Raw genomic sequence first — 27596 nt, forward strand, 5'->3', positions numbered from 1 at the left:
GTAGCTTGCCGAGCTCTTCAAGAGGGGCGGAGGAATCGAACCCAGCTCGGCCAGACCGGCTGCACGGAAGGCAAATGCCCTACTGCTTTGCTAAATAAGAAGAGGAAAAAAGGGAAGGGGAAATATATTTTTTAAATTGGAGGGGGAGATGCAGGAGAGAACATTTATGTTTTGCCTTGCCTACAGCCAACCTAGGTTCAATTCCCAGCAGTCTATATGGTCCTCTGAGTCTGCCAGGAGTGATCCCTTTGTGCAGAGCTAGGAGTAAGCCCTGAGCTCCATTAGGTGTGGTCCAGCAAACAAGAGAAAAAAAAATGCTTTTTAAAGTGATGTTCCAGTTAGCTAAGAAGTCAGGAGAGAAAAGCATGGCAAGTTCCTGGCTCTATAATTCAAACATCAATGTAAAGGAAGATATTTCTCAAAAACAAGAGAGCAGAATGGACGATGTCCATGTTAGGAAACCCTGCATCACCACCAAGCCTGATCTGCTTGTGAGTGGCATTTTCCATTCTTGGAATCAAGCTTCACTACTGGTCCACCAACTTGAACACTCACAGAGTATAACTAAGCCAACTGGCTAAATAAAAACCCACAGCTAAAATGTTACAAAATTATATTAATCAAGGGGATCATGGAGATAGGTTTACTATCCTTGCCAATGATTAAAAAAATGTATTTCACTTTCCAAAACTGTATTTTTTTTTGGGGGGGGCACCCCTGGTAATGCTCAGGGCTTACTCCTAGCTCTATGCTCAGAGGACAATTAGAGGTCTAGGGTCAGGTGGACATATGCAATGCAAGCACCCTACCTGCTGGACTACCTCTCTGACCCTGAAATTGTATTCTTCAAATTAAACTTTGTAAAGTTTCAACGTATTCAGGAGTCAACTAGTCAGTCATTTATGGGTGGGAAACACCCATCCATGCTTTCAAGACCTCTTGTTGCAATGTATCTTTGTGAGAAATTTGGCTTTTCAAAAATAGGACCAGAGGACTGGAAAGAGAGTGCAGGGATTATGGTGCATGCCCTGTCAAAGCCTGGTTCACTCCCCAGCACCCCACTACCAGGAGTGATCCCAGTGCACGCCACCATCTCCCTCCCCCTAAATAAAAACCCCACTGTACCAGGATACCTCAGGTAAAACTCACCCAGCGCCTTAAGTGCAGGATGAGAACGTGCTCCTTCACCCTCTGACTCAGAGGGTAGGGGCCTGGAAGCCACGCACTGTCTGAGACTGCTGTGACTCAGGTGAAATTCTGGAGAGAAATTCCAGACAGACACACCTGCCTGGTCACAGGAAATTGTCTACTACAACACACCTGCCTGGTCACAGGAAATTGTCTACTACGTAACATTTAGGACCCAGCATCCTGGAGGAGTTTTCATTAAAACAATAAGCAGAAGAGCGATGATTTCAGTGTATCATGTCAGACTTGATAGTTCTTTGATTTTTCTGCTTCTAAAAATGAAACTAAGCATGTGAAAACTTTATATTAGTAACACCTCAGGTGCTACTACAATTATTTATATCCCAAACATCCTTTAAAGATACAAACAAAACCCCCAGAAACTTGGTGCAGTTCACCAGGGCAACCACAATATGCACTTTGTGACCACCAGGTGGCATCATTGATTAATGTAATTTAATTAACCCCTATTGGCCAGATCATTCTACGTCAATAATACAAAATTAGCCCAAACACAGACACAGACTGAGATGCTTCTAGCGACACACAAATTGACTTTTGTTATTACTATGAGTAGTAGTACTAGTATTTATGTATATATGGTATATATGTATGTATGAAGTTCACAGTGAATAAAAGGCCTGTCAGTATATTTTGTCAGGAGTCTACATTTTTTTATAAGCAGCTTCTGTGTGAGTTTTAGAATTCCTCAGTTATCTAATCAATGGAAAACCAACTTACAGTACAAATCCATTCAAAAGAAAATGCAGACCTTTCCTAAAATGAGTCACTGATGAGAATTTTGGACTTTCTGAATTCAATGAGACCCACTCAGATTCCTGGACTGTTTGCTGGGAAGTGGTAGATGGCAGAGCTCAGAGGAAATGAGTATAGTAGGACCAGCAACATTCCAAAGTCAAGAGTTTTGATGTAGAGAACGTGTCTTGTTTAGAATGCATTAGTCAGTGTTCTTCTTTCTACTCTAGGTATGTAAGGAGATGGACAACACATACAGAATCATGGCATACAGTAAAGGAAGTCTAGTCAATAGGCTTGTTTTTGAAAATTCCACATTTCAAAAGAAGCAGCCTAGGGGCTGGAGAGATAGTACCGCAGGGAGGGCACTTGCCTTGCACCTGGTTGCCCTGGGTTTGATCTTTGGCATTCCATATGGTTCCCTGGGGCTTACCATGAGAGATCCCTGAGTGCAGAGCCAGAAGTAAGCCCTGAGTATTGTGGGTGTGCCCCCCCCCCAAAAAAAAGCAACCTAAAAGGACTCTGACTTACGAAATGAACAGGCATATTAAAGTTAAATTTTGTTTGTTTGGGGGTTTATTCCTGGTTCTGCACTCAGGCATCACTACTGGCAGGCGTAAGGGATCATACAGGTGCTGGGGACCAAATCCAGATCAGCTGTGTGCAAGGCAAACACCCTACCTGCTACACATCATTCTGGCCCAAGGTAGATTATTTTAAATGCCAGAACTATAGCTGAAATGTCAGGATGTGAGATATAACGATCCTGAAGATGGCATGGTGAAGTAGTCAAAAGCCCTGTTGAGGGAGAAGACATATCTTATTTTCATCCAGAGAGGTTCAGTGGAGGAACATGACTTTGGCTTTACCCTGGAGCATTATTAGTCTCACACAGAAATAAGAGGGTTGAACCAGACTGGAAAATTAACAAAGCATACGTTGTAAATTCTAAAATGTTCTTACAGAAAATTTGGAAAATAAAATCAGGGATTTTATTATGTATATTATAAAGCTTTCTCCATGAATGAAGGCCACTCCAAATATATCCATGAAGATAGTTCTTCATAGATATGAATGTCACTCCAAAATATCATTATCACAGATATGAAAGTATGCGTATCATTCCAAATTATCTCTGACGATTATTATTTCATTTTTTGTACCTCCCACACTCACATACACAATGGAAAAAGAATAATTTGAATGGAGAGATGGTACAAAGGGTAGGGCGCTTGCCTTGCACACGGCTAACCTGAGTTCAATCCCTGGCATCCCATATGGTCCCCTGAGCTCTGTTAGGAGTGATTCCTGAGTGCAGAGCCAGGAGTTACCCCTGAGCACTACTGAGGTGTGGTCCCAAACTAAATAAACCAAAACATTTTAATAACTGCTCTTAACCCAAATGGTTTATTTTTAATCATATGGGTTTTATTCTGTAATTTAATAATTATCCTAAGATATCCAAAGGCTTCACCAAGTTGGCAGAGGGATCTGTATAAATGGTTAAGAAGCTCTATTCCACGGAACAATTGAGATTACCATTTCAAAGCTATCCATTTAAAGTAAAGGCAGATAAAATATGCTTTCTTGGTATACCCTAAAATCTTTCTACAGTATTAAAATATTTCACAGAAATCACTTATTTCAGCCCATTGCTCAAATTACCAGGTTCACCACTACCATTAAAAATGAACTGTAAGAGAACAAAGCCAAGCAAATTACAATGGGAAATTCTGAATATTGTCATCCTCCCACTTCACACGGAAGCAACTGCCTTATAGCAGGGCTTTTCTGTTCCTCAGGAATAAAATTCCTTGGGCAGTATCCAGGGCGGTTACACCTGTCATCAAGCTCTGACATAGAGAAAGTGTCTAAATGACTTCTGAGGTAGACAACTTTGGCTGGATTTAAAACAAACACTTAATAAAACAAAACAAAACAAGTACCAAGGACAAGTTTTATTTTTCATTAAAGGTTATTGTTTTAAAGAATCATGTATTAATTTGAGCCTGATATTATTTTGAATTTTTTATTAGCTTTTCATAACTTCAATTTATAGCTTTAAAACACTAGAACAGATGTTTTTAATATATCATTTTAGCCAACATGGGAAATCCCAGATTTCTAAACCTAGAGGGAGTTAATACCATCCCAGAACAAAGGCAAAGATTACAGGAAAAAGTAATATGTTTTAAAATAATTTTTAAGTAACATAAATATTTTTTAAAAGATCAAAGGAAATACCTGATCCAAATTTAATTAAAGTCCAAAGGGCCATGTTTTTCCCTATCCTTTCCCCCTAAATAAAAAAGTGGAAAAATATTTCAGAGGACTTAAAAATTATATTTTCCATAATATTTTCTCTACCATGATCCTTCATTTGTTTCAATATCAACAAAGAACATCCCACTGATAAGCTTTTCTAGTAAAAAAACTAAACAGCATATATTAAAGAAAAATAAAAATATTAAAGAGTATTTGATAGTCCTGAGTTTTGTTTGCTGGTTTTTGGGTTTTTTTTTAATTTTATTTCCTTGTGTGGTTTGGAGGCCATGCCTGGCTGGCCTCATGACTTACTTCTGGCTCTGTGCTCAGGAATCATTCTTGGAAGTGCTCGGAGGTCTATATTCAAGGACAGAACTCATGTTAGTGCTTCCAGGCCAAGTGCCCAGACCTTCTGTACTATCCCTCTGACCTGTTTATTTGCTTTGGAGGTCATACGTAGTGTGCTCAGAGGCAATTCCCAACTGTAGTGTTCAGGATCTCTCCCAGTGGTGCTCAGAGGGACCATGTGATGCTGGGGATCCAACCTGGGCCTCCAGCATGCAAAGTATGTGCTTGAATCCTTTCAGCTATCCTCCAGGCCCTATGATAGTCATCTCTGAATGACAGGTGATAGAGATTTTTGATTCTTATAATACTTGTACAGGTAAAACAAAACAAAACAAACAAACAAAAAATAACAAAAAACGATTGCTTCAAAGATAAAAAGTGACCCATACAAAGATAAAGATTCCTCAATAAGGACTCCCAGAAAATAAAAGAGTATCTGTTGTGACTGCTACCTGCATGATGGAGCAAAGTTGGCCTCTGCCTTGAACACATTTACAATCTAGTTGAGAAGACATGATTCATTTTGTCAATGTGTGTGAACACATGTATAATAAACATGCCTCCACTGTCTGGTAGCTGAAGTAAGTTTTCAGCTTTCTTAATAAGAACAAAAATGTATGGGCCAGGATGATCATACAGCGAAGAAGGTATTTGCCTTGCATGTAGCAGACCCAGATTCAATTCCCTGCATCCCATGTAGTGCCAAGAGCCCATTGAGGCTGATCATGAGTACTGAGCCCGAAGTAAGCCCTGAGCATGGCCAGATGTGGGCTTCCCCAAAAAGAACAAAAATATTTTTGAAATAAAGGAAGAATAAAAAGAGAGAACAAAAATCTCTCTCTCTCTCTCTCTCTCTCTCTCTCTCTCACACACACACACACACACACACACACACACACACACACACACACACACGGGTTCCTTTTCAGGGCCTACGAAAACCCACACACACGTATAAATTGGAATTGCATTGCGAGCAGCTTCAGTTTCCATATTTGATTGCCCATCCTAGTTTCTATGCATAATTCCTCGATCCTTTAGGATTTCTTGGGCAGTAGTTGTGTCTTTATGTCCTAATGCGGTGACTCTAGGTAGGTAGGATGCTGAGATGAGGTCCTGCATCGACCCTGGAACCCTCAGCTTCCCTCCTACACCCTCCTCCATCCTCCAGGAAGGGGAAAGGGGCCCATGTGGACAGAATAACTGATGGTGCCTTCATGATGAAGCTTCCATAAGACCACACAAGTGTGGGGGCTGAAGAGTATCTGTATAGTTGAAAATGTGGAGGTGATGGGAGAATGATATTCCTGGAAAAGGCAGGGGAGCGTCTTCCCACAGACCTTGCCATACACACCTCTCCCATCCACATATTTTACTCAGCCTTTGCTCATATCTTTGTTTTCAGGCCACATCTCGCATGCTTGGGGGCTACACCCAGGTGAAGGAACCATGGGGCTGAGGGGCTGAACCAAAACCTCCACACACAAACACACACACACACACACACACACACACACACACACACACACACACTGCATTTACTCAGCCCTCTACCCATCTCCCCAGCCCTGTCATATAATCAGGCAGGAGGCAGTAAATTATTTACCTGCAGGTTCTTGCAAATTCATTGAATCTGAGGAGAGCACAATGCAAAGTCTGATTTATAGCCAGGTGGTCAGAGGACCATAGGTTTCAGATAGCCTGAAACCTATAATTGTTACCTGAGGTTGGCAAAGGGAGTCAGTTTTGTAGAATGAAGCCTATGATTTTGTGAGATCTGATGCTATCTCTGCGTAGATAGTGTCAGGGTTGAATTGATTTGTGAGACACCTCCGGATGGCATGGAAGAGAAAGACACCTCTGCTTGGTGAGTGTGGGAAAAATCCACATATCTGGTGTCAAAGTATGTTGAATGTGGTAGAGAGGAAAGGGGAGACACAGAAAAGGGAGGGAGCAGTTCTTATAGTTTCGTCTCTCTCTCTCTCTCTCTCTCTCTCTCTCTCTCTCTCTCTCTCTCTCTCTCTCGTTTTTTGGGCTGCTATACCTGGCAATGCTCAGGGGTTGCTCGTAGCTTTGCAATGAGGAATTTACTCCTGGTGGTGCTCAGGGGACCATACAGGATCAAACCTGGGTAGGCTGTGTGCCAGGCCAGCACACTGCCTCCTCTACAACCTCTCCAGCCCCTGCATCTTCTCACTGGAAAAGAGACTGAGCAACGGGAGAAAGACAAGAGGGAGTAAGACAGCAGGGCAATACAGACACAGATTGGCTGGGGTTTAGAAAGGTGTGGTCTAGAATCATAACAAAGGAAACTGAAGAGCAGGAAGCAGAGGCAGAGGAAAAGGGGTCAGCTGAGCCTATGAGGGAAGGGAAATAATCCAGAGTTCTCTTCCGCATTTTGTGCAAGCGTGGCTGGAAGAGTGTGTGTGTGTGTGTGTGTGTGTGTGTGTGTGTGTGTGTGTGTATGTGTGTGTGTACTCTTAGAAACATTGAAACCATCCATTCACTCATCCAATATTCATTGGCACCTGAAGAAGGATTCTCAACCTTACAAAAGTGTTATTTCCTTAACTCTTTCAGTTTGCTGAATTGGCTATCTCTTAGAATCTATGTAAGACACTGAGTTAAGTGAATGAAAAGAACTTCTTACTCTGAAGAGAAGAGGAAGAAGGAAACACACAGTGGTAAATAATTCAGGCAATTCCTATAGCTGTGTCTGTTTTCTTTACTGACTAGCAAGATTTCCTCATATCTGGGGCTGGAGCGACAGACAGCACAGCAGGTAGGGTATTTGCCTTGCACACGGCCAAATCAAATTTGATTCCCAGCATCCCATATGGTACCCCAAGAGTAATCCTGAGTGCAGAGCCAGGAGTAACCCCTGAGCATTGCCCGGTGTGACCCCCCACCAAAAAAAAAAAAAAAAAGATTTCCACACATCTCCAAACAAGTTCTGGATCCCACATGGATCATGGATTCAAAGATCTAGCTAGGCTCATTGTTTTTGAAGAGCCAATGAATCTATTTTACATTGGTAAAATCACAAGTTCTTTTGCTTGAATTAAGTATACCACTTACTTTAGTTCACTTCTTGATTTCTAATAATTCTAATACTAAGCATTTCATAAAATAAGCATTTTCTCCAATTCTGATTTATGTAAAGTATAAAATAGCACTACCAGGGCTGGAGAGATAGTACAGCCAGTAAGGCGCATGTGTTGTTTAGGGCCAACCTGAGTTGAGTTTGATTCCTGGGACTGAATACGGTCCCCAAGTCCCACAAGAGTGAGCACTGAGTACAGCTAGTGTGGCCCAAACATCTCCCCTTTCCCCCACTCAACACTACCAAGAAATATTTTTGAGCTTTGTTGTTACTGTTATTGTAAGTTTTTGATGGCAAAGAAAAAAGAGAAAGTATAAGTAGAATATACAAAAGAAAACCAAGTTTTGCCCTTTGAAGAAAACATTGTGAAGGGGGATTGTTTGAATAGGAGAGGCAAGACTGCAGTAACTGGGAATTTCCACTCACCTTTCTGGAAAAGAATTGCAAAATAAACTATCCTATCTTATCTATACTTATCTCTGCACTTTTCAATCTTCCCCTCCTAGAAAACAAGGCAGGCACAAAAAAATCCTCCTTCTCAGCCTGACACACGTTAATAAATCAAATCTATCAAGAGCTGCCTCAAATAGTCTCCCTCCTCCTCTCTGCTGCTGTGTATTCTGTAGACTTGGAAGGGTCTCAAACTCTAACATGGAAATCAAAGTACTTACCTCACAAGGTAGTCAGGAAGATTAAATTATTGAGTTTGGGTTATCCAAAAGGAGGACAGTTAATTAACATGTCTGAAGAAAAACAATTTTGGTTGTTTAGTTTTTTGGGCCACACCCCTTGGTGCTCAGAACCTACTTCTGGCGGTGCTGGGTACAGGGTAGTGTGGGGCTGAGAAAGGGACCCTGGTCCCCACAGACAGTGTCTGACCTCCCCCATTTGTGCAATCTCCCTGGCCCTGAGCAGACACGAACTTGAGATTTAATTGAAGTTAACAGATAACAAGAGGAGAAATAACTTTGAGACCTGGACATCAACTTTTGATTCTTTGAAACTTTGACACTTTGATAACAATATCAGAAATAACCTGCAAAGTTAGGAGCAATCAGAACATCACAAAAGCGAGTTTTGAAAAATCAGAACCCCAAATAAAAATATAAACAGATCCTCAATATCAAGCCCCTTTGTCTTTAAGATTCTAAGTTCATAGATACCTCAACAAAAACTATTTGTGTGGCCTCAGGCAAGACGTGTTACCTGCCTTAGCTAAGTTTCAAAAAAATGTTATCTTGAAAATTCCATGGAGATAGCTCAAAGGGCCAGAGTGCATCTCAGAGGTCCATCCTGAGCCCAGCACCACATGGTCCCCTGACCACAGTGGTAGTCATGACCCATCCACTGCTTATGGTCCAAGCCAAAATAAATAAAGGAAAATTTTAAAAGTTCTCTATCTGAAGGAATTTTTTTTTTTTTTTGGGTTACACCTGGCAATGCTCAGGGGTTACTCCTGGCTCTGCACTCAGGAATTACTCCTGGTGGTGCTCAGGGGACCATATGGGATGCTGGGAATCGAACTCAGGTCAGCTACGTGCGAGGCACATGCCCTACCCACTGTGCTATTGCTCCAGCCCCTCTATCTGAAGGAACTTTAGGTTAAAGTTTAGGTTGATTTTAGGTTCACTATTACATTTAACCTAAACTTTAGGTTGATTTAAATATCGACCAAAATTATTTCCTGGACAGATCACAAGTTATTCAAAACTGAACCGTGTTTTTGGTGTGCACTAAATGACTGGGATTCATTGCTTGAATTCAAAGGAGTTTATAACGAAATAATGGAATCAATATCCAAATTATTAAATTATTAACGTATAACAATTTTATAGGCACTGAAAAAACAGTTTCTAAGTCACATGGCTTCACACTAAGCATAAATAAATGAGTGGTTTCAGAGAAGGATGAAGAATTTCAGGTTAGGAAGAAATTGAAGGAAAGGCAATGGATGAAGAATATGAGGTTTACATGATTTCTCTACAAAGCCTATGATCTTGGGCCAGAGATACAGTTCAGCAGGGAGAGCACTCATCTTGCACCCAGTTGACTCAGATTCAATCCCCAGCATCCCATATGGTCCCCTGATCACTGCCAGGATTGACTTCTGAGCACAGAGCCAGGAGTAAGCCCTGGGCTCAGCTGGGTGTAGCCCCAAACCAAAAAACCTAACAAAGTCTATGATCTTTATCTTTAGTACTAATTTTGTTCTGGCTGTTTTGGTAGTACTGAGAATTGAATCCAGAGCTTCACATATTGAGGCTAGTGTCACAACACTGAGTCACTTCCTAGACCCTTAGTCCTAACTTGGATACTATGAACAAGCCATTCATCACCTTGATCCTCTATGAATCCACAATTAGTAAGGGTCTATCTTTCTGAGTGCAGAGTCAGGAGTAACCCCTGAGCATTGCTGGGTGTGATCCAAGAAGGAAAAAAAAAGAAAGGGGGGGAAAAAAAGAGGCAGCTCAAAACAAAAAGAACTCCAAACTCACATTATGTTGTGTTTTTAAATCACACAAATCTATTCTCTCTCTCTTTTTTTTTTTTTTTTTTTGCTTTTTGGGTCACACTGGCAATGCACAGGGGTTACTCCTGGCTCTGCACTCAGGAATTACTCCTGGTGGTGCTCAGGGGACCATATGGGATGCTGGGAATAGAAGGGAATAGAACCCAGGTCAGCCGCGTGCAAGGCAAATGCTCTACCCGCTGTGCTATCATTCCAGCCACCAAAATCTATTCTCTTAAAAGAGAATTATTTAAAACTTGCTTTTCACTACCTCTCAATTAAAAATAAGCACAAAACCTGTGTGGTTCTTTTACTTAGATCATGAGAAACAATATTTTAAAATTACAACTTCAGAATTTTGCTCCACTCTTCTTGTATTTGCACTGCAAGTTGTCTTTTGCCACTAAAAACAGTCCTTTATCTGACAGCAGTGGAAATAGCTGAAGGCATTCAAGAGCTCAGTTATGATACAACATTGAATTTATCTCACAAAAACATAACTAATGCCTGGGTACTTCCTTTACTCCAGTGTATTCTATCTAAATCCTTGCCAAACACAGAGGAAAGAAAATACAGATGGACAGGATATCCTCAAATTATTTTGCTTGTCTTATGTCATTCCAGACAAAAATCTAGTGCCTGACTCACAGTTAGAAATTAAAATTAAGTCTTCAAACTCTTCAGGTAGCAAGGTCCTGGAGCTGAAAAGCAGCCTTCCTCATAAGCAATCTGTCCTTTCGTGGGTAAGCCTGGAAAGTCTGACATGAGAAACCCTGGCTTTCCAAGATTTCATCGACTATATCCAATATAGCTCAAGGCTTAAGAAAAAGCAATGAAGACTGAAGTCATGTGCACCACTGCTTAAGAAAACCAGTAGGAAACAAGAACTTCAAAGTTTATTCACAAGAAGTTGAAACAGATTGAATTTAGACTTGTGGCCACATTCTGGTTTTGTTTTGGCGCCACACCAGGCAATGCTCAGAGGTTACTCCTGGCTCTGCGCTCAGGAAGCACTGCTAGCAGTCCTCAGGGGACCCTGTGGGATGCCTGGGATAGAACCCAGGATGGCTGTGTATAAGGCAAGCGTCCCTACCTGCTGTATTGTCTCTCTAGTCTTTGTGGAGACATTCTGACGAATCCATTTTTGACACACATTTATGTTATTATTTATTGGGTTACAGCTGGCCATGCTCAGGGGCTACTCCCAAGACCCTTTTTTGTTTGGGCACACAACACTGTGGTCAAGGTTAAGTCCTGGAGGTGCTCAAGGGACCCTATGGGGCATCAGGGATCGAACCTGGGTCGGTGTGTGCACAGGAAGTGCCTTACCCATTGAGCTACCTCTCTGGCCTTTAAGGGCTAGTCCCGACTCTGTGCTAAAAGGTTGCTTCTGGAGACACTCAGGGGACCAAGCAGAGCTAGTGAGAGAGGGACTGCCTTCTGATGCAGAGCATGTGCTCCAGCCCTTTGAGCTGACCCCTAGAAATTTATTCTTTTATTTATTCTTCCATTCATTTATTTACTTATTGGTTTTGTGGTCACATCTAAGTATGCTCAGGGCTTACTCCTTGCTCTGAGCTCAGGGGACAATAACTAAGGACAGGGAGAGAAATGGGGTCAGCTGTGTGTCTATCAGCAAGTGTCCTCCTACCCACTGTACTCTCTCTCCGGCCCCATGATAAAGAAATTAAGGAGTAAATGAATCTAAAGTCCTGAGTGTTGGTGTGTAACTTCAATCAAATCATACCCTTTTCCCTTTCTTTCCTCCTGTTTTTATTCACCTTGACGCTGACGCTGTAGAATATGGACAATGACCATGACAGTGTACTGATGACGACCATACGGCTACTCCCACTAAAGGCCAACTATCACTTGTTTGGAATTGATTTTGACCAAAGCACTAATCTAAGCACATGGCTCACACCTCAGGCCTCTAACAACCTTCTGAAGAGATCAGGACCATGAAAGTTCAGAGACAGACATGTGGGAGTGACGTGCTAACCCTAATTTTTTTGGTATGTGGGGGGAGGGGTGTACAGGAGATCAAACTTGGGGTCTCACACATATGAAGCATGTATGTTACCACTAAGTTATATCTCTAGTCTTAAACCCTAAACCTATTTTTTTTTTGGCAGGGGCAGGGGACTATCTCCCAAGCTGTAAAAAGAGTACTGGGGGCCACTCCTTGCAATACTCAGACAACTGAGCTGATGGTGAGTGAGTGCTAGGGACCCCCAGGGCCACCCCTCATGGTCAGAGGCCCCCAGGGTCATACCCAGAAATGCCTGGGTTCCTCCAGGGCTACTCCAAACAATGCTCAAACAGCCATGTGAAGTGGGGTTTGGACCTGGGTTGGACACTTGCAAGGCATGTGCTCTAACTCTGTATTATCTCCCCAGTGCACTAAACCTCATTCTTGAGTGACGAGGAAAGGATCTTCATGGGATTAATAGTGCTAATAAGGTAAAAACCATGTGAGGATGCAAGGTTGGGATGGTAGAAGATATTTTGAACAAAAGCAGTTAAATGTATATAAACGCTCAAGGCAGAGAATGTACTCAGGGATGTTGAAAGAATGAAAAGAACTTGGGCTGCAGGAATGGAACTGTGGGGCTACCAGCCACCCATCAATGCACATTAGGCAAACAGGGTCACTAGAGTGATCTGAGGAGACAGGTATGCGGAGGAAAGGCTCAGTGTCACAGGAATGGCGTGGGTTACCAGCCAGGAGCCCACCTGTCAGCAGCAGTCTGTACTGGGGGATCCTCTGGACGGGTTTGAGCAGGTAGTGCTTGAGGGCCAGATTAGCACAGCGGGGGCTCATCTGAAAGGTAAAGGCAAGGAAGGTCAATACAAACATTCACTCTCTGTGTGTCCAAAGAGTTTTTAATTATTATTTTTCTAAATTTAGTCACCATGGAATTACAAAGTTATTCACGACTGGGTTTCAGGTATGCAGTGTTTCAACACCGATCCCCTTACCCATGTCCACTCCCTCCTGCTCGCCCAAACCACGCCCTCTGCATCCCACCTGCTTTGATGAGAGTCACACTTCTATTTATTACGTGTTTGCACTGTGTACTGTTGCTCACAGGGTTTCATACTTAACACCTGACCACCTTTCAGGACCACCTCCTCGTCCCAGCTCAACACTTCCCTTCATTGCTGGCGTTGCCCCCTCCCTGTCCTATCCCCCACCCACTCAAGTGGCAGGTTTCCTACTGAGGACCAGTTTCCCATGTTCTACGAAGCAAGGTGCCTCCACAGGCAGGACTCGGAGTCACATCAGCCTGATGCACCCCACCTGAGGGCGGCTCCCTTCCCTCTCCAGAAATGCACAGCACTGGGCTAGGAGGCCGACCAGTAGGATGGGGGAAGAAGCAGTCCTGAAGGGGGCAATGGTCAAAAAGGTTGAGAAACACCACTTGAGGGCACACACTTCCCTTGTTCTAGGTTTCTGGGTCTCTGGGTCTCTCTCTCTCTCTCTCTCTCTCTCTCTCTCTCTCTCTCTTCTCTCTCTCTCTCTCTCTCTTCTCTCACTCTCCTCTCCCTCTCCTTTCCCCCCTCTTTCTCTCATCTCAAAATCTCCTTAGAATTAGTATTCTCCCTCAGTAAAACTATTCTACTTCCATAAATAAACAAATCAACAGCCAGACATTTTTGCAAAGGGATTCAGTGAGAAGCTCCCTTTATTTTGAGGCACAGTGCTAATGCAGAATTTAAAGCAAAAGCTGATGAACAAGCAACTGCACCGTCTCTAGGAGGAAGGCATGTAACTGAGTCATTGGGAAAACGTACTCCCGGCCCCAACTAAGAAAACAGCCCCAACCAAGCTCTTCCAGTGCCTCCAACAGAGCCTTCTCTGCAGCTGCTGCTAGGAAGAGCATCTGCCAGGGTTTCATAAACACAAACAAACCCAATGACCAAGAAGGAGATGCCCAGCCCCAAAGCTAAGGCGACAGACACAAAACCATTATCTGAATAGCATTCAAGTCATAACCAGAGCCAACAGACTCAAAATAACAATAGGTGGCATGAGGGAGAACTGGAGAAATGAAGACGACAGTCTTGCAAAGCATCCTTTTCCGATTAAACCTGAAGGATATCCTATTCACTTGCAGATGAAGTGCTATAAAAAAAATGAAACTCATAATGTATAACAGAACATTTTACTCCTTAGCCACGTGTCAGGGGCTGGGGTCATACCCAGTGGTGCTTGGGGGCACTCCCAGCTTGGTACTTGGGGGGTCATTCCTGGCAGTGTTTAGGGGACCATGTGGTGACAATTATCAAACTAAGGGCTCTCACAAACAAAACATAAGCTCTATTCCTTTGCGGTATTAATCGGCCTTCCTCAGCCATTTTCACTTGACCCTAACAGTTGTTGATTCCATCCTTACAGCTCTTTTCCATAGTAGGTAAAAATAAATTAGAATTAAAAAAATTTTTTAAAGATACTTCTTGGACTGGCAATGTATTACAAAAGGTAAGATGCTTGTTATTCATGAGGCTGTTACAGCCCTGATCCTAGTTCAAACCCCAGCGTCACATATGTGCCTCTGAGCTCTGCCAAGGCTACTGTAGAGAGAACCGGGAACAGCCCCTGAGCACCAAAGCATGTGGTCCCCACAGAAAAAGATATCCTGCCCATGTCTGAGCCTCACCCCCAGGTTTCCAACACCAGAATTTATTGTGGGATGGTATCACCACAACCCAATAAAAATGTTCCTTATTATTTTTTGTTTGTTTGTTCATTTTAGGGACACACCCAGTTGTGTTCAGGACTTACCGCAGAGCTCTGTACTCAGGGGTCACTCTCAGCAGTACTAGGGGGCAGTGGGGATTGAACTGGGGTCAGTGGTGAGCACTACTGTACTATCATTCCAGCCCCATTATTCACATTATTTTTAAGAGAATTTTTTTCTTACAAGAAAAATGACAAGGTATGTACAGAAGAACTCTCGTAATTACACACTGTGTCTATCATGGTGTTTAAGTATATCTAGTATGTTTTACCCCCTGTATTCTCTCGCTGGGCCCTGTCCCTTAAATCTCAGCTGTTTCTTCTACTGCTCAGATTAACAGAAAAAAACACTGCTTTCCCTCCTCCCCCCTCATTTAAGCAGCATTCGGTCAAAATGTTTTGTTTTCTTTTTATCTTTTTCCAAAAAATATAACCACCAAGGTCTGGTTAAAAAAAAAAACAAAAAATTTTACAAAGTCCTAATGATCATGCACGTTAAGAAAGCACCTATCATGCAAGCATCATTAAACAAGACAGCTGGCTTTCACCTGTCATATGCTCCCATTGCTTCCAAGGCAACAGAGGAACGCACTAGACACTGATAGAAAGCCTGGGCTGGCAATCGGTTGCCATGGTTATTCATCTCACGCTTCTTCCCTTCACAGCATGATGATATCAGGGGAGAGAAAACAGAGAGAGGCAGGAGAGAGGACAAATGGTGACAGTGAAATAGATTAGAAGTAAACACGGGCTGGCGGGTGTACTGCAGTAGCAGGGTGTACCTAAAACATTCCTATTCAGCTGACTGCAATTCATGATGCCTCTGTTTAAGAAAAGGAGAAAACTCAGAGGTTTCATTGTTTACTGTATAAATGAGAAGTCAACAAAAACCTTTAAAACTTTTCTAGCTTTGTGACAGCAATTCACTGCTAGTTTTAAGTTTTAAAAGAGTAGACCAGTATTTTAAAAAACACAGCAAGCGAGTAGGGTGCTTGCTTACACGCAGATGACTAAGGTTCCATCCCTGGCACCCTATATGGTCCCCAGCACCACCAGAAGTGATTCCTGATGCACAGCCGGGAGGACACTCTAAGCATCACCAGGTATGGCCCCAAAACAAAACAAAACAAAACAAAAATCTTTATGTCATTTCACCTCCAATAAAACTCGGCTTTTAGACAAAACATAAAACTCTAGCTGTAACATGTCATTAATTTTTTCACAATAAAACTTATTTATTTGTTTAAAGAGAAACAAATCATGTTTCCCACCCACCACTGCAGACTGGTGTTGGAGAAATGGAAGAAACATGGGGTTAAAAGCTAAGACATTCTGGGATCAGCGAGCAATAGTACAGCATGGAAGGCATCTCCCTTTCACATGTCTGACATGGGTTCTATCCCTAGCATCCCATATGGTCCCCAAGCAACACCAGGAGTAATTCCTGAGTGCAAAGCACAGGGCCAAGAGAATAACCCCTGAGCATTGCTCAGTGCTATGACTTCAAAAGTAAAACAAAACAAAACAAAACCCAAAATCCCCCCAAATCAAAAAACAAACAAAAATAGAGCATAGTAGGTAGGGCACTTGCCTTGAATGGGTCCAACCTGGTCTTGATCACAGGTAGATATATGGTCCTTATACTGCCAGGAGTAATTCCTGAGCACAGAGGCACAGAGCCAGGAGTAAGCCCTGAGCACAGCTGTGTGTGGTCCCAAAATAAGAATACATAAGTATGACATAGGGTGGGGGGAAAGATAGTAATAGTGGGTAAGGCACTTGCCTTGCACATGACTGACTAGGGTTTAAGCCCCGGTGCCACATATGGTCCCTTGAGTAGTCTGCAGTAAGCCCTGTGTATAGCTGTATGTGGCCCAAACCCCCCAAACAGGCAATACTCAGAAACAGAGAGGTAGCTCTACAGGTCATGGCATGCTTTGCATGCAGGTGGCCCTGGCTAGATTCAATGCCCAGCATGGTCCCCAGTACTGCCAAGAGTAACCACTGAGAACAGAGCCAGGAGTACACTCTAATTACCTCTGAGTGTGGTCCAAAAACAAAACAATAAGGCACAGTCCCTATAGCTGTCAATTCACACACAAATGTTTTTTTTTTTTTTCAGGGACTAGGCAAGGAAAGAATGGGGAGTTATTGTTTATTGGGTAGTTCAGTTTTACAAGATGGAAAGAGTTAGGAAGATCCACTGCATAACAAAGGGCATGTGCTGTCCCCTACTGAACTATATACTTATTTTAAAGTTCCATCAAAATATTACACTGTGCAATAATAGTGTTTCAAAATTAAACCTTTTTACCTAGTGAATTCTTAACATATAATTAGAACACTTTCCTCCTTGGGTTTGAAGGGATTTTATTTTAATATCATTTAATTGGAAGCCTTGCTTGCAATCTCTCACAAATCAAGAAGCTTTAAGCACAAACGAAACAGAAAAAAAAAATACCATTAAGTGGCAAAAATACCTCAAATTCTCTAACGACAGCAGCAAAGCCTGGGTTTTTCTTGCACTGTTCATCCAGCAGAGCTATATTCTTATCGAATTCTTTGATGTATGTAGAATACATTTTGAGATATGGTCCCTTCTTCACAAAGATGTCAGCAATTCTTTGTTGTTCGGTCCTAAGGATGTACAGCAGACGTGCAAAGACATAACAAAAGTCACAGATCTATCTAAAATACATCCCTGGATACAAGCAGATCCCCATATCCAAGCGACCACCCCACATCCAAGACATTGCCTTATTTTTTCCTCTACCCTTTTTCTAAAACATCCCGAGTGCCCGTTCCTCACCATTTCTATTGCCACCATCAAGTCTTGCCTGGACACTGCCAGGCCCCTGACCAGTTGTCCCTCCACCTCATTCTCTTCCATCAGAGTTTACAAATGAGCAACCTATCTAGGACTTGATTCTACAACCTATGCCACTCAGACAAACAACTCCCTTCCACAATTTACAAAGTCCCAGCGGTGGCTCCACTGCTGTCTTTCTTTTCGACCCCTTTGACAACTTGACAACCACACTGGCATAGAGTTTAATCCCACCATGCAGACTTTCATCATGTGCCTGGAGCTACAGAATCCTGGCTGAGTTCCTTTACAGTCACTGTCAGTTTTTATTCTGATTTATTTAATTTTGGTTTGGGGTACACCCAGATGTACTCAGGGCATACTCCTGGCTCTGTGCTCAGGGATCAATCCTGCTAGGACTTAGGGACTGCATGGGCTACTTGGAATCAGACTCAGTTCAGCCACATGCAAGACCAAGTATCCTATCCATTGTACTATTATTCCAGCCCCGTAATTCACATTATTTTTAAGAGAATTTTTTTTACAAGAAAAAATGACAAGGTATGTACAGGAGAACTCTTGTAATAATATACTGTGTCTATCATAATGTTTAAGTATATCTAGTCATTAGATATTAGTCATTCCTCTGTCCCTAAGTCTGTTATTTCATACTTAGTCTGTAGCTAAGTATAAATCACTTATCTAGCATATTTTCCCAACATGCAGAGGCACATTAATCCCAAACTGACAGATGGTATCTTTTGGGAAATTTAGATCAAAAAAGTAAGAGAGTATGGAACTAACTCCTAGTTAAGACTCTTGTAAATAATTGTTATCTCTTTTTCCCCTCTTTTTTTGGTCAAAGCAATCTTGCTTTGGAAAGGCTTATATGGGATAATGTCCTCGGTAACTGATTTTCCTGCTTTGAAAAATATAAACATGTATTAATTACCAAAAAAAGAAAGTATGTGGTACTATTTTATGATTACAATCATTTGAGCTTCCCCATGGACCCCAAAATAAATTCAATCTTCCTAGACTAAACTTCTGAATATTTCCAAAGGTGTCACCAAACAACAGTCCCCACCGTTTCTTGGGGGGATATGTTCTAAGACTCCCTGGATGCCTGAAACCTGGTTGAACTGACCCATACAGTGCTATTTTTCCTATATACACATACTTCTGATCAAGCTTGATTTTAATTACCCACAGTAAGAAATCAACAATATCTAATAATAATATATAACAGTATACTGTAATGAAGTTTGATTTCTCTCTCTTAAAATATTATATTGTAGGCAACATTTTTAGACTCAAATTTTGTGGGGTTTTTGTTCTTTTAAAAATATTTTTATTTAGTCATCATTCATGGATTTATTTTTGGTTGGGGGTGGGGGTCACACTGGCAGTGCTCAGGGCTGAGTCCTGGTTCTGTGTCATGGGTGGTGCCAGGGATTCCAAGCCGGGATGGCCACATTCAAGGCAAGCACCTCACTCCCTGTAAGTAAGGCTCTCTCTAGTCAAGACCCAGGTTCTTTATTAATAATTCAATCATGGTAAAAAGCAAAGAGGTGAGGCACTTGCCTTGCATGTGGCTAACCGTGGCTCAATTTTTAGCACCACATATGGTCCCTGAGTACTGTCAGGGGTCACTCCTGAGCACATAGGCCTGACCCCAAAATCCAAACCCTCCCAAAACCCTCCCCGAAAACCCACTTGCAAAAAAATTCAAAGGGATTTGCATAACTTGAAACTCCAGAAAAGAGAGCCAGAGCAATAGTACAGTGAGTAGGGTGTTTGCCTTGCATGCAGCCCACCCAGTTTGGATCTCTGGCATCCCATCCCAAGCACTGCCAGGAGTAATTTCTGAATGCAAAGCCAGGAGTTAACCCCTGGGCTGTTACTGGGTGTGACCCAAAAAGGTCAAAAAAAAAAAAAAAAGAAAGAAAAGAAAAGAAAGATACTCCAGAAAACTAAGGGAATGATGATGAGGGAGTGATGATTATTATACGTTTGTAAAGCCAAGCCCTTAAAATTTCATAATATTGTAAACTGATGAAAAAGTTAAAATTAAAACTTTCACAAGCTGACATCAATCTTTAAACTCCTGATTAACAAAGATGCCCATAAAAGTTAAACAGGTTGAATGATTCCTTCTTGCTTTTGAGAGAATATTAACAAAAGTTTTAAAATGAGCAGTATTGAGCTCAGTACACAAAAATTGTGAATTTTGACCATCTAAAATAATCAGTTTACAGTTCACTGTCCAGCAAGGTCAATATATAGAAACAAATTAATTTGAGGGCCATCCCTATGTTACGTGTAGGGCCCTAAAAGCGCTATCATTGGAAAGTGGGTAAGCTGCACAGTTTATTATTACCAGTGGGACATTCTTTCCTCCAGTTCCTTCAGGAGATCCCTGTTGAGCTCATAGAGTTGTGGCAAGTAGTATAGGATCTGATTTAGAACCCGGTCCTCAATTACGGGTTTGCCAAGTTGTCTGGAAGCATGGGCCACTGCATCCCGGAAATCCTATTACAGAGAGGAGGACAAAAAATATATATATATATACATATAACTTGATGAAAAGCTTTGTTTCCCTAGTCCCTTTCTTTCCTTTGATAATACAACTGACAAAACTATACTTCCTACATAGAATTACAAACTCAAAATATCTCTGACCTCCTATTCCATTAATCTAGGTAGAATATTATAAGAAAATAAAAATAAAACCAATGTGCTAAGGCGGCTTTTTCCTGTGACTGGAGGATATGTCTCTCAAATCTTCTAGTACTGATCAATTACACAATGAAGATGCCTGGGAATTTGCACTACAATTCTAAGAAGACTTTAGCTTCTTCTAGTGCTTCCATAAGAAAACAATCTATTTGAGAAGTATCTGGGATATCTAATTTTATTCTGGATTTATGAGTTACATTGCCCATATTCAGGAATTCTTTCCTAACAGTTTAAGCATTTGAAATGAGGCATGTGGAGAGTGGCACATACTAGATAGACATTATTAGAGTCTGGCCCTTATTTTTTTATTTCTAGGATTCCTTGGACTAGCCTCATTGTCCTCATCTGTGAAATGGGTGTAGGAGTTATGACAGTTTAATTAGATATTGTGCAGAAGGCATTTAGTAATCTGTCTAGTTTTGGCACACAGAATCAACAAAATAGGGGCTGGGAAGATAGTACAGTGGAGTACTTGCCGTGCACGCGACAGACACTGGTTTGATTTCTGGCACTTCATATAATAACCCCTGCCCACCAGGAGCACAGAGTAAGCCCTGAGTACAGAGCCAGATGTAAGCCCTAAGCACTGTTAGGTATGGCCCCCAAACAAAACAAAAAAGGAATCAATAAAACATTAAACTCGGGATCTTAATTTCTCCTTTTGCCTTACATCACCTGCTCTTAGGTAAACTCATCAAGGATTATACTTCTCAAACCAAAAAAAGCCCCAAACAGTTTTTTGTTTGGGGGCCACACCCGGTGGCGTTCAGGGCTCACTCCTGCCAGGGCTCAAGGGACCTTATGTGGTGCCAGGGATCAAGCCCTGGTTGGCTGTATACAAGGCAAGCACCCTACCTGCTGAATTATTCTCACTCTCCTCCCCAAACATTCTTTTTTCACATATTTTTTTTCATGCATTTATTCCAATATGATTATTTATAACATTTTAAAAGATAGGTCCATATCACACCCACTCAGTTGGAAAGGGTTGGGTTGGAAAGTGTAGGGTTGAAGATAAGCATGTCTAGATTTCACAATACTGAGTGGGTGGGCCTCAAGATATAAGAAAACAATAGGGGAATTGGTTCCAAAGTCCCGAGAATGTAAAAACAAAATTCTTCCTACTTAAAACAGAATTTGGGCCAAAGAGATGGTTAAGGGGGGTAAGGCTCTTGCCTTGCAGACAGCAGACCCTGATTTGAGCCATAGCACCACATACAGTTCTCCAAACACTGCCAGGAGTAAGCCTGAGCACTCCTCAATTGGGTCGGTCCCAAACCAATAATGAAAACCCAGTAGGTTTAATTAAGACCTTAAAGAAAGACGTGGAGGCTGGAGAGACAGCTCAGGGGGTTGGAATGCATGTTTCTCCAGTTCATTAGACTGGGAGTGGTCCTTGAGCACTAGTGGGTGAGACTCCAAAACCCGCCCCCCCCCCCAAAAAAAAACAGATAATGAAAGTAGAGAAAAAAAGGGGAGGAAAAAAAAGGCTGAGTCAAAAAGGTTCTCTATAAAGCTTTATCTCCATAAACTTTTATTTTCAACTGCTTTCCCCCTCATGGACAAACCAAAGAAGCAAAAATATACTGATCTCAATCCCAATCCCCTGAACTCCCTCTAACATACAAGAAATATTTAGAAATTCTTATAGTATATGTAACATACATATGCTATGCATATAATATTCTTTCTTATGCTTCTCGTGAATGACAAGAAAGTGTTAACTTTTGGGTGTGCTTTTTTTTGGGGGGGGGGGAGATTACTAATTTGGGTCATACCTGGCAATGCTCAGGGGTTATTCTGGCTCTGCACTCAGGAATCACTCTTGGTGGTACTCAGGAGACCATATTGGATACTGGGAATCGAACCTGGGTTGACCACGTGCAAGGCAAATGTCCTACCCACTGTGCTATCACTCCAGGCCAAAGTGTTAAATTTTAAATGATGAACGATTCCCATTAGATAAGTCAATTCCTCTTAATATCCACAAATGCTAATGAACCCTTCAGTTCCAGGGACTAAATTTATTGGTTCACCAGTGCATTAGCTTAAAGAAACTAAAGAACTATTTTCACAACTAATTATAATATTTAAAAAATTCATAACTTGTATTAATGCCAATCCAGAAAGCCACACAAAATATCTCCAGAAACCAAATGGATATTGGCCAAATTCCACCTCCCAACAGCTTGTTTCTATCAACACTCACACTGACTAAGAGAAAATAGAGCTACTTAACACTTTTGAAAGTCATTAGTTTTCCATCAGGCAGAGCTATAGAATATATTTACATAATGTGAATTAACTTCTTCCACTGAAAATACATTCAAAGAATAATAGTTTAAATATCTGCTATAGTATTTTCCCCCCTTAAGTTGAATAATTACTATCACTTGGGCGTCAGGGTTCCTTACTGAGCAAAGCATTAAGCATTGTCCTTTCTTCTGGTAGAGGAAGTGATGAGTGTGTCTGTCCCTTGGCAGCCGACTAACTTTTCTTTTCCAGTTGGGAAGTATTTCCTAAGCCATGACAGTGACAGTGGACATGAGCTGCTAAGAAGCTGAGTCCCTGTTTGACACAGCATTTGCCAGACTCTGCATTCCGTAAGTTTACCACCATTGCCAAAATGGAAATGTGTTTACTTAAGACACATTCAATGGAGACCAGCCAACTAAATCCACACAAGGCTGACCAGTGACCCGGCTGATTACCGCAGGCTCCAGTTACCTATCAAAACTTTACTTTTTCCAGTACTATTGTGTAGACAGCTCTGGAAGAACATAGGGCCCAAGATGCTTCTTTATAAAATTCTCAATAGCATGTCAGAATAAAACCGAAACATAATGATTATAAAAGAAAAGAGGACATTTAATAGAGATCATAGGAATTTAGGAGTTCATACCCAAGTATTGATTACAAATTATCCGAAGGCCTCCTCTAGGAAACCACTAGTTGTGCCATCACAGGTCTCTTTAGCTGGGTGAGGGGCGGGGGTGTCACTCCCAGAGGAGCTCCAAGAACTGTGTGGTACTGGGATCAATCTGCGCGCAAAGAATTTGCTCAGACCACTGGGCAATCTCTGCAGTCCCCATTACAGGTCCTAATGATGTCCTTCTGAAAACAGAAAAATGAGAACCCCTCTTTCCAGGCCAATAAACGCTTACATCAAAAGTCTTCCTAGCAACTCATAGCTTTCTGTTTGTTCGGGGGCGACTCCTACACATTGGGTTGTTCAAGGCTTAATCCTAGCTCTGCACTCAGAGATCACTCTTGGTGGTATTCAGGGGACCAGATGGGGGTCCCAGGAGGATTGAACCCAGGTTAGCTGCATGCAAGGCAACTCACTATACCAGCTCTCTGACCCCTATGGCTTTTTTTTTTTTTTTTTTTTTTTGCTTTTGAGTCACATCTGGCAATGCACAGGGGTTACTCCAGGATCTGCACTCAGGAATTACTCCTGGCAGTGCTCACGGGATCATATGGGATGCTGGGAATTGAACCCGGGCCGGCTGCGTGCAAGGCAAACACCCTACCCACTGTGCTATCGCTCCAGCCCCCTCACCATGGCTTTCTTAATCACACAGCGCAGCCGAGATCCAGACTGACCTGACTCCTTCTCCTCTTGTCCACCACCCCAGAAAACATGCTGTACTGTCATGTGATATGCCACGCAACTAATTCCCACTTGAATTACATGCAGGATCTTAGATTTCTCCACTCTTCACAAACCTCAACCAGTTCCAGAATTGCTGCCATTAGAAAGAGAAAACATCTCTTTTCTTCCTTTTTTAATGAGAAGGGCGATTACAACATACATCTGGTTATTTTTCTGAATACTAGCAGCTAGGATAATTTGGGAATGTGTGATGACACTTAAGTGCCAGAGGCAAAACTATTTGGGGGCAGAAGAATCTAAACTCACCCACACCTCCTTGACTAAATCATTGATGATGCAAACCCACAAGGACCAGTCCTTGGAAAATTAGACCCAGAGCATTCTTTTTCATCGTGGAAAGGGTGGTTAATGAAAAGAAATCAGAGAGAACAAGAGTGAAAATGCTAGGCAGGCAAGAGCTGATTGGAAACAACAGACACATAAAATATTAGTCAATGATTCTAATAAAAGACTCACTAATTATTCTTATATTAGAATATCTGAAAAGGAACCCCACACAATCTAGTTTCTGTTAACAACAACCAAATGTTCATAAGCTGCCATTTTTAGAAATAGAAATGGACTTATGAATTTTAAAGCAAGCCATAATATTCTTTTTTTGTAATTCCCAGAAAGTGGACAAATAAAAATCAGATGATTATTCAAAAGCACACTCAGTTCCTCTGAGGTACTAACACACTAGCCTTACCAGCTCTGATTACTTGGGCATGACCTAACCAAAAATCAATGCAATAAAATCAAGTATGAACATCTAAGGCAACGAAGCTTGAAGCAGATGGCCTGGTTCACCAGGTCAGGCTTTATATCACCAGTGCCAAAGTAAGTGACTTAATTACCAGCTGTCCAGACCAGGCTTCCTGACCTAAGGGCATTACTTAACCACTGTGATGACACAGTGAATTACAAAGACCGTATGGACATATGGGCAGACCTAGAGTTCTGCAGGGCTCAGTGCCTACACAAAGGGCATTGAGAATCACTCTTGTTAATCAAAAGCAAAGCAGCTGCTAAGGTCAAAGAGCTTATGCTGGGGGTGGGGGGGGGTGTGGGGGGGGCGCTTGTGGAGTCCCACATGAACAATTAGACTTTGTTTTAAAATGAAAATATTTGACCATTGAAATGATTCCTCCCTCTTTCTATGCTCAGACCTGTTGATAGTATACATCATCATCAATGGACAACTACATAAAACATAAGGGGAAGCAATCATCAATCTTAAATTATTTCATTTTCCCCAAATCCATTAATACAATAAACAAGTAATCATCAGACTAAATCTTAAGTGAACAACAACTAAATTCATTCTTTTCTGTTTTTTGGCCACACTGAGTTGTCCCTGGGCTCTACTGCTGGTGGTGTGCTTGGCAATCACTCCCAGCTTGCTAGGGGGGCCATGTAGTGTTGGGGATTGAACTCAGAACTCCTGCATGCAAAACATGGAACTAGTCTGTTGAATTATGTCTCTAATCCTCATTTCCTCTTTAGAAGATGAAAAAACTAATTTCTCTGGGCTCTTGGGCCAACAGAAAGAATTCTAAAAATAAACAAATATACTCAAATATGGACTATGCCCTACATAGCACAGTAGAGATTCTGTGTTGTATAGAACATAGCATATTCTAGCCACTAAATGCAAGAGCTCAGACAAACCAGAGTTCAAAATCTAGCTTTGGGGGGAATGGGGAGATAGTAGGAGTCCCTGAGTGCCCCTAAACACCTCCATGAGTAACCCACTAAGAAGAGAAAAGTGATCACACTACAAACACGGAGAATCCACAAGACTCTGGAAGCTCTGAAGCAGAGCCCAGAAGCAACTGTTTTAGAAGAGAAGGCAGGGGCTGGAGTGATAGCACAGCAGGTAGGGCGTTTGCCTTGCACATGGTCAACCCGGGTTCAATTCCCAGCATCCCATATGGTCCCCTGAGCACTGCAAGGAGTAATTCCTGAGTGAAGAGCCAGGAGTAACCCCTGTACATTGCTAGGTGTGACCACCCCCCAAAAAAAGAGAGAGAAGGCAGTGCAAACACCTCACTCAAAAGAAACTCTTCTGCTACTAAAGACTGGCCCGAGGGCATTATACATACAAGGCAAGTATTCAACTGCTTTCCTGTGCTGGCAAGGATGCCAGGAGAAAGAAACTCTACTTCACTGTCAGTAGGAATGCCAACTGGTCCAGCCTTTTTGGAAAACAATACGGGCTTTCCTCAAAAAGTTAGAAAATGAGCTTCCATACAAACCCAGCAATACCACTTCTGGAACTATACCCTGGGGGTCCTGAAACACAGCAGAAAAGCCATCTACATGCTTCTGTGATCACTGCAGCACAATTTGCAATAGACAGAATCTGGAATCAATCCAAGTGCCCAAAACCAGATGACTGTATAAAGAAACTATGGTACATCCTCACAATGGAATACACAGTCACCAGGAAAAATGAAGTCATGAAATTTGCACATAAATGGATGGACAAGGAGAGCATCATGCTGAGTGAAATTAGTCAGAGGGAGAGGGACAGGCATAGAATGACTGAACTCACTTGTGGGATATAAAAAAAACATCATGAGACTTATTTCCAAGGACAGTGGAAACAAGGACCAGGAGAAACGGTCCAAAATTGGAAGCTTGCCACAAGTGGTGGTGTGTGTGTGTGGGGGGGGGGGGGGGGGGAGGTGGGAGGGAAGGGCAGCTAGGATAGAGAAGGGGCCACTCTGCCAAAGTCAGTTGGAAATGATCTGAACAAAAATTGAGTGCTGAAAGTAGGTAGAGGAACAAACATGATAACCTTTTAGTCTCTGTATTGCAAACCATAACACCCAAAGGGAGGGGGCGGAGTGGGAGGGAGAGAGAGAGAGGAGAGACAGAGAGAGAGACAGAGAGACAGAGAGACAGAGGTAGCCTTGGAGGGGATAGGGGGAGGAACGGAAGGGGGCAGGAGGAAACTGGGGACATTAGTGGTGGGAAATATATATTGGTGAGGGGATGGGTGAGAGAATATTGTATGGCTGAAACTCAATCATAAACAACTTTGTAACTGTGTATATCTCAATGATTCAATTAATATATATATACATATATATTAAATTAAAACGGGCTGGAGCGATAGCACAGTGGGTAGGGTGTTTGCCTTGCACACTGCCAACCCGGGTTTGATTCCTCTGTCCCTCTGTCCCTCTCAGAGAGCCCGGCAAGCTACTGAGAGTATCCTGCCCGCACAACAGAGCCTGGCAAGCTACCGTGGAGTATCCAATACGCCAAAAAACAGTAACAACAAAGTCACACAATGGAGATGTCACTGGTGCCCACTCAAGCAAATGGATGACAATAAGAGGACAGTGCTACAGTGCTATTAAATTAATATATGTTAAATTAATTTATATATATGAAAGACTCTTAACAGAGAACTTCATTCATCAGGCCAGAGAGACAGCAGAGTTGGCAAGCCACACATGAGGCTGATTGGGG

General features: G+C 42.1%; 1 protein-coding gene across 2 annotated transcripts in view; it reads right to left on the bottom strand.

Moving 5' to 3' along the window:
- FGD6 (FYVE, RhoGEF and PH domain containing 6) overlaps window positions 1-27596 on the bottom strand; it is a 144424-nt gene that overhangs the window by 36727 nt on the left and 80101 nt on the right. For both annotated transcript variants that reach the window (XM_056117935.1, XM_056117934.1), the window contains 3 exons: window positions 20100-20251; window positions 17394-17550; window positions 12906-12993 (listed from right to left, as the gene is read on the bottom strand). In XM_056117935.1, coding sequence (XP_055973910.1) covers window positions 12906-12993; window positions 17394-17550; window positions 20100-20251 — 397 coding nt within the window. The remainder of the gene's footprint in view (window positions 1-12905; window positions 12994-17393; window positions 17551-20099; window positions 20252-27596) is intronic.

The sequence above is a fragment of the Sorex fumeus genome, unplaced genomic scaffold, assembly GCF_029834395.1.
Source record: "Sorex fumeus unplaced genomic scaffold, SorFum_2.1 ptg000003l, whole genome shotgun sequence".
Lineage (NCBI taxonomy): Eukaryota > Metazoa > Chordata > Mammalia > Eulipotyphla > Soricidae > Sorex > Sorex fumeus.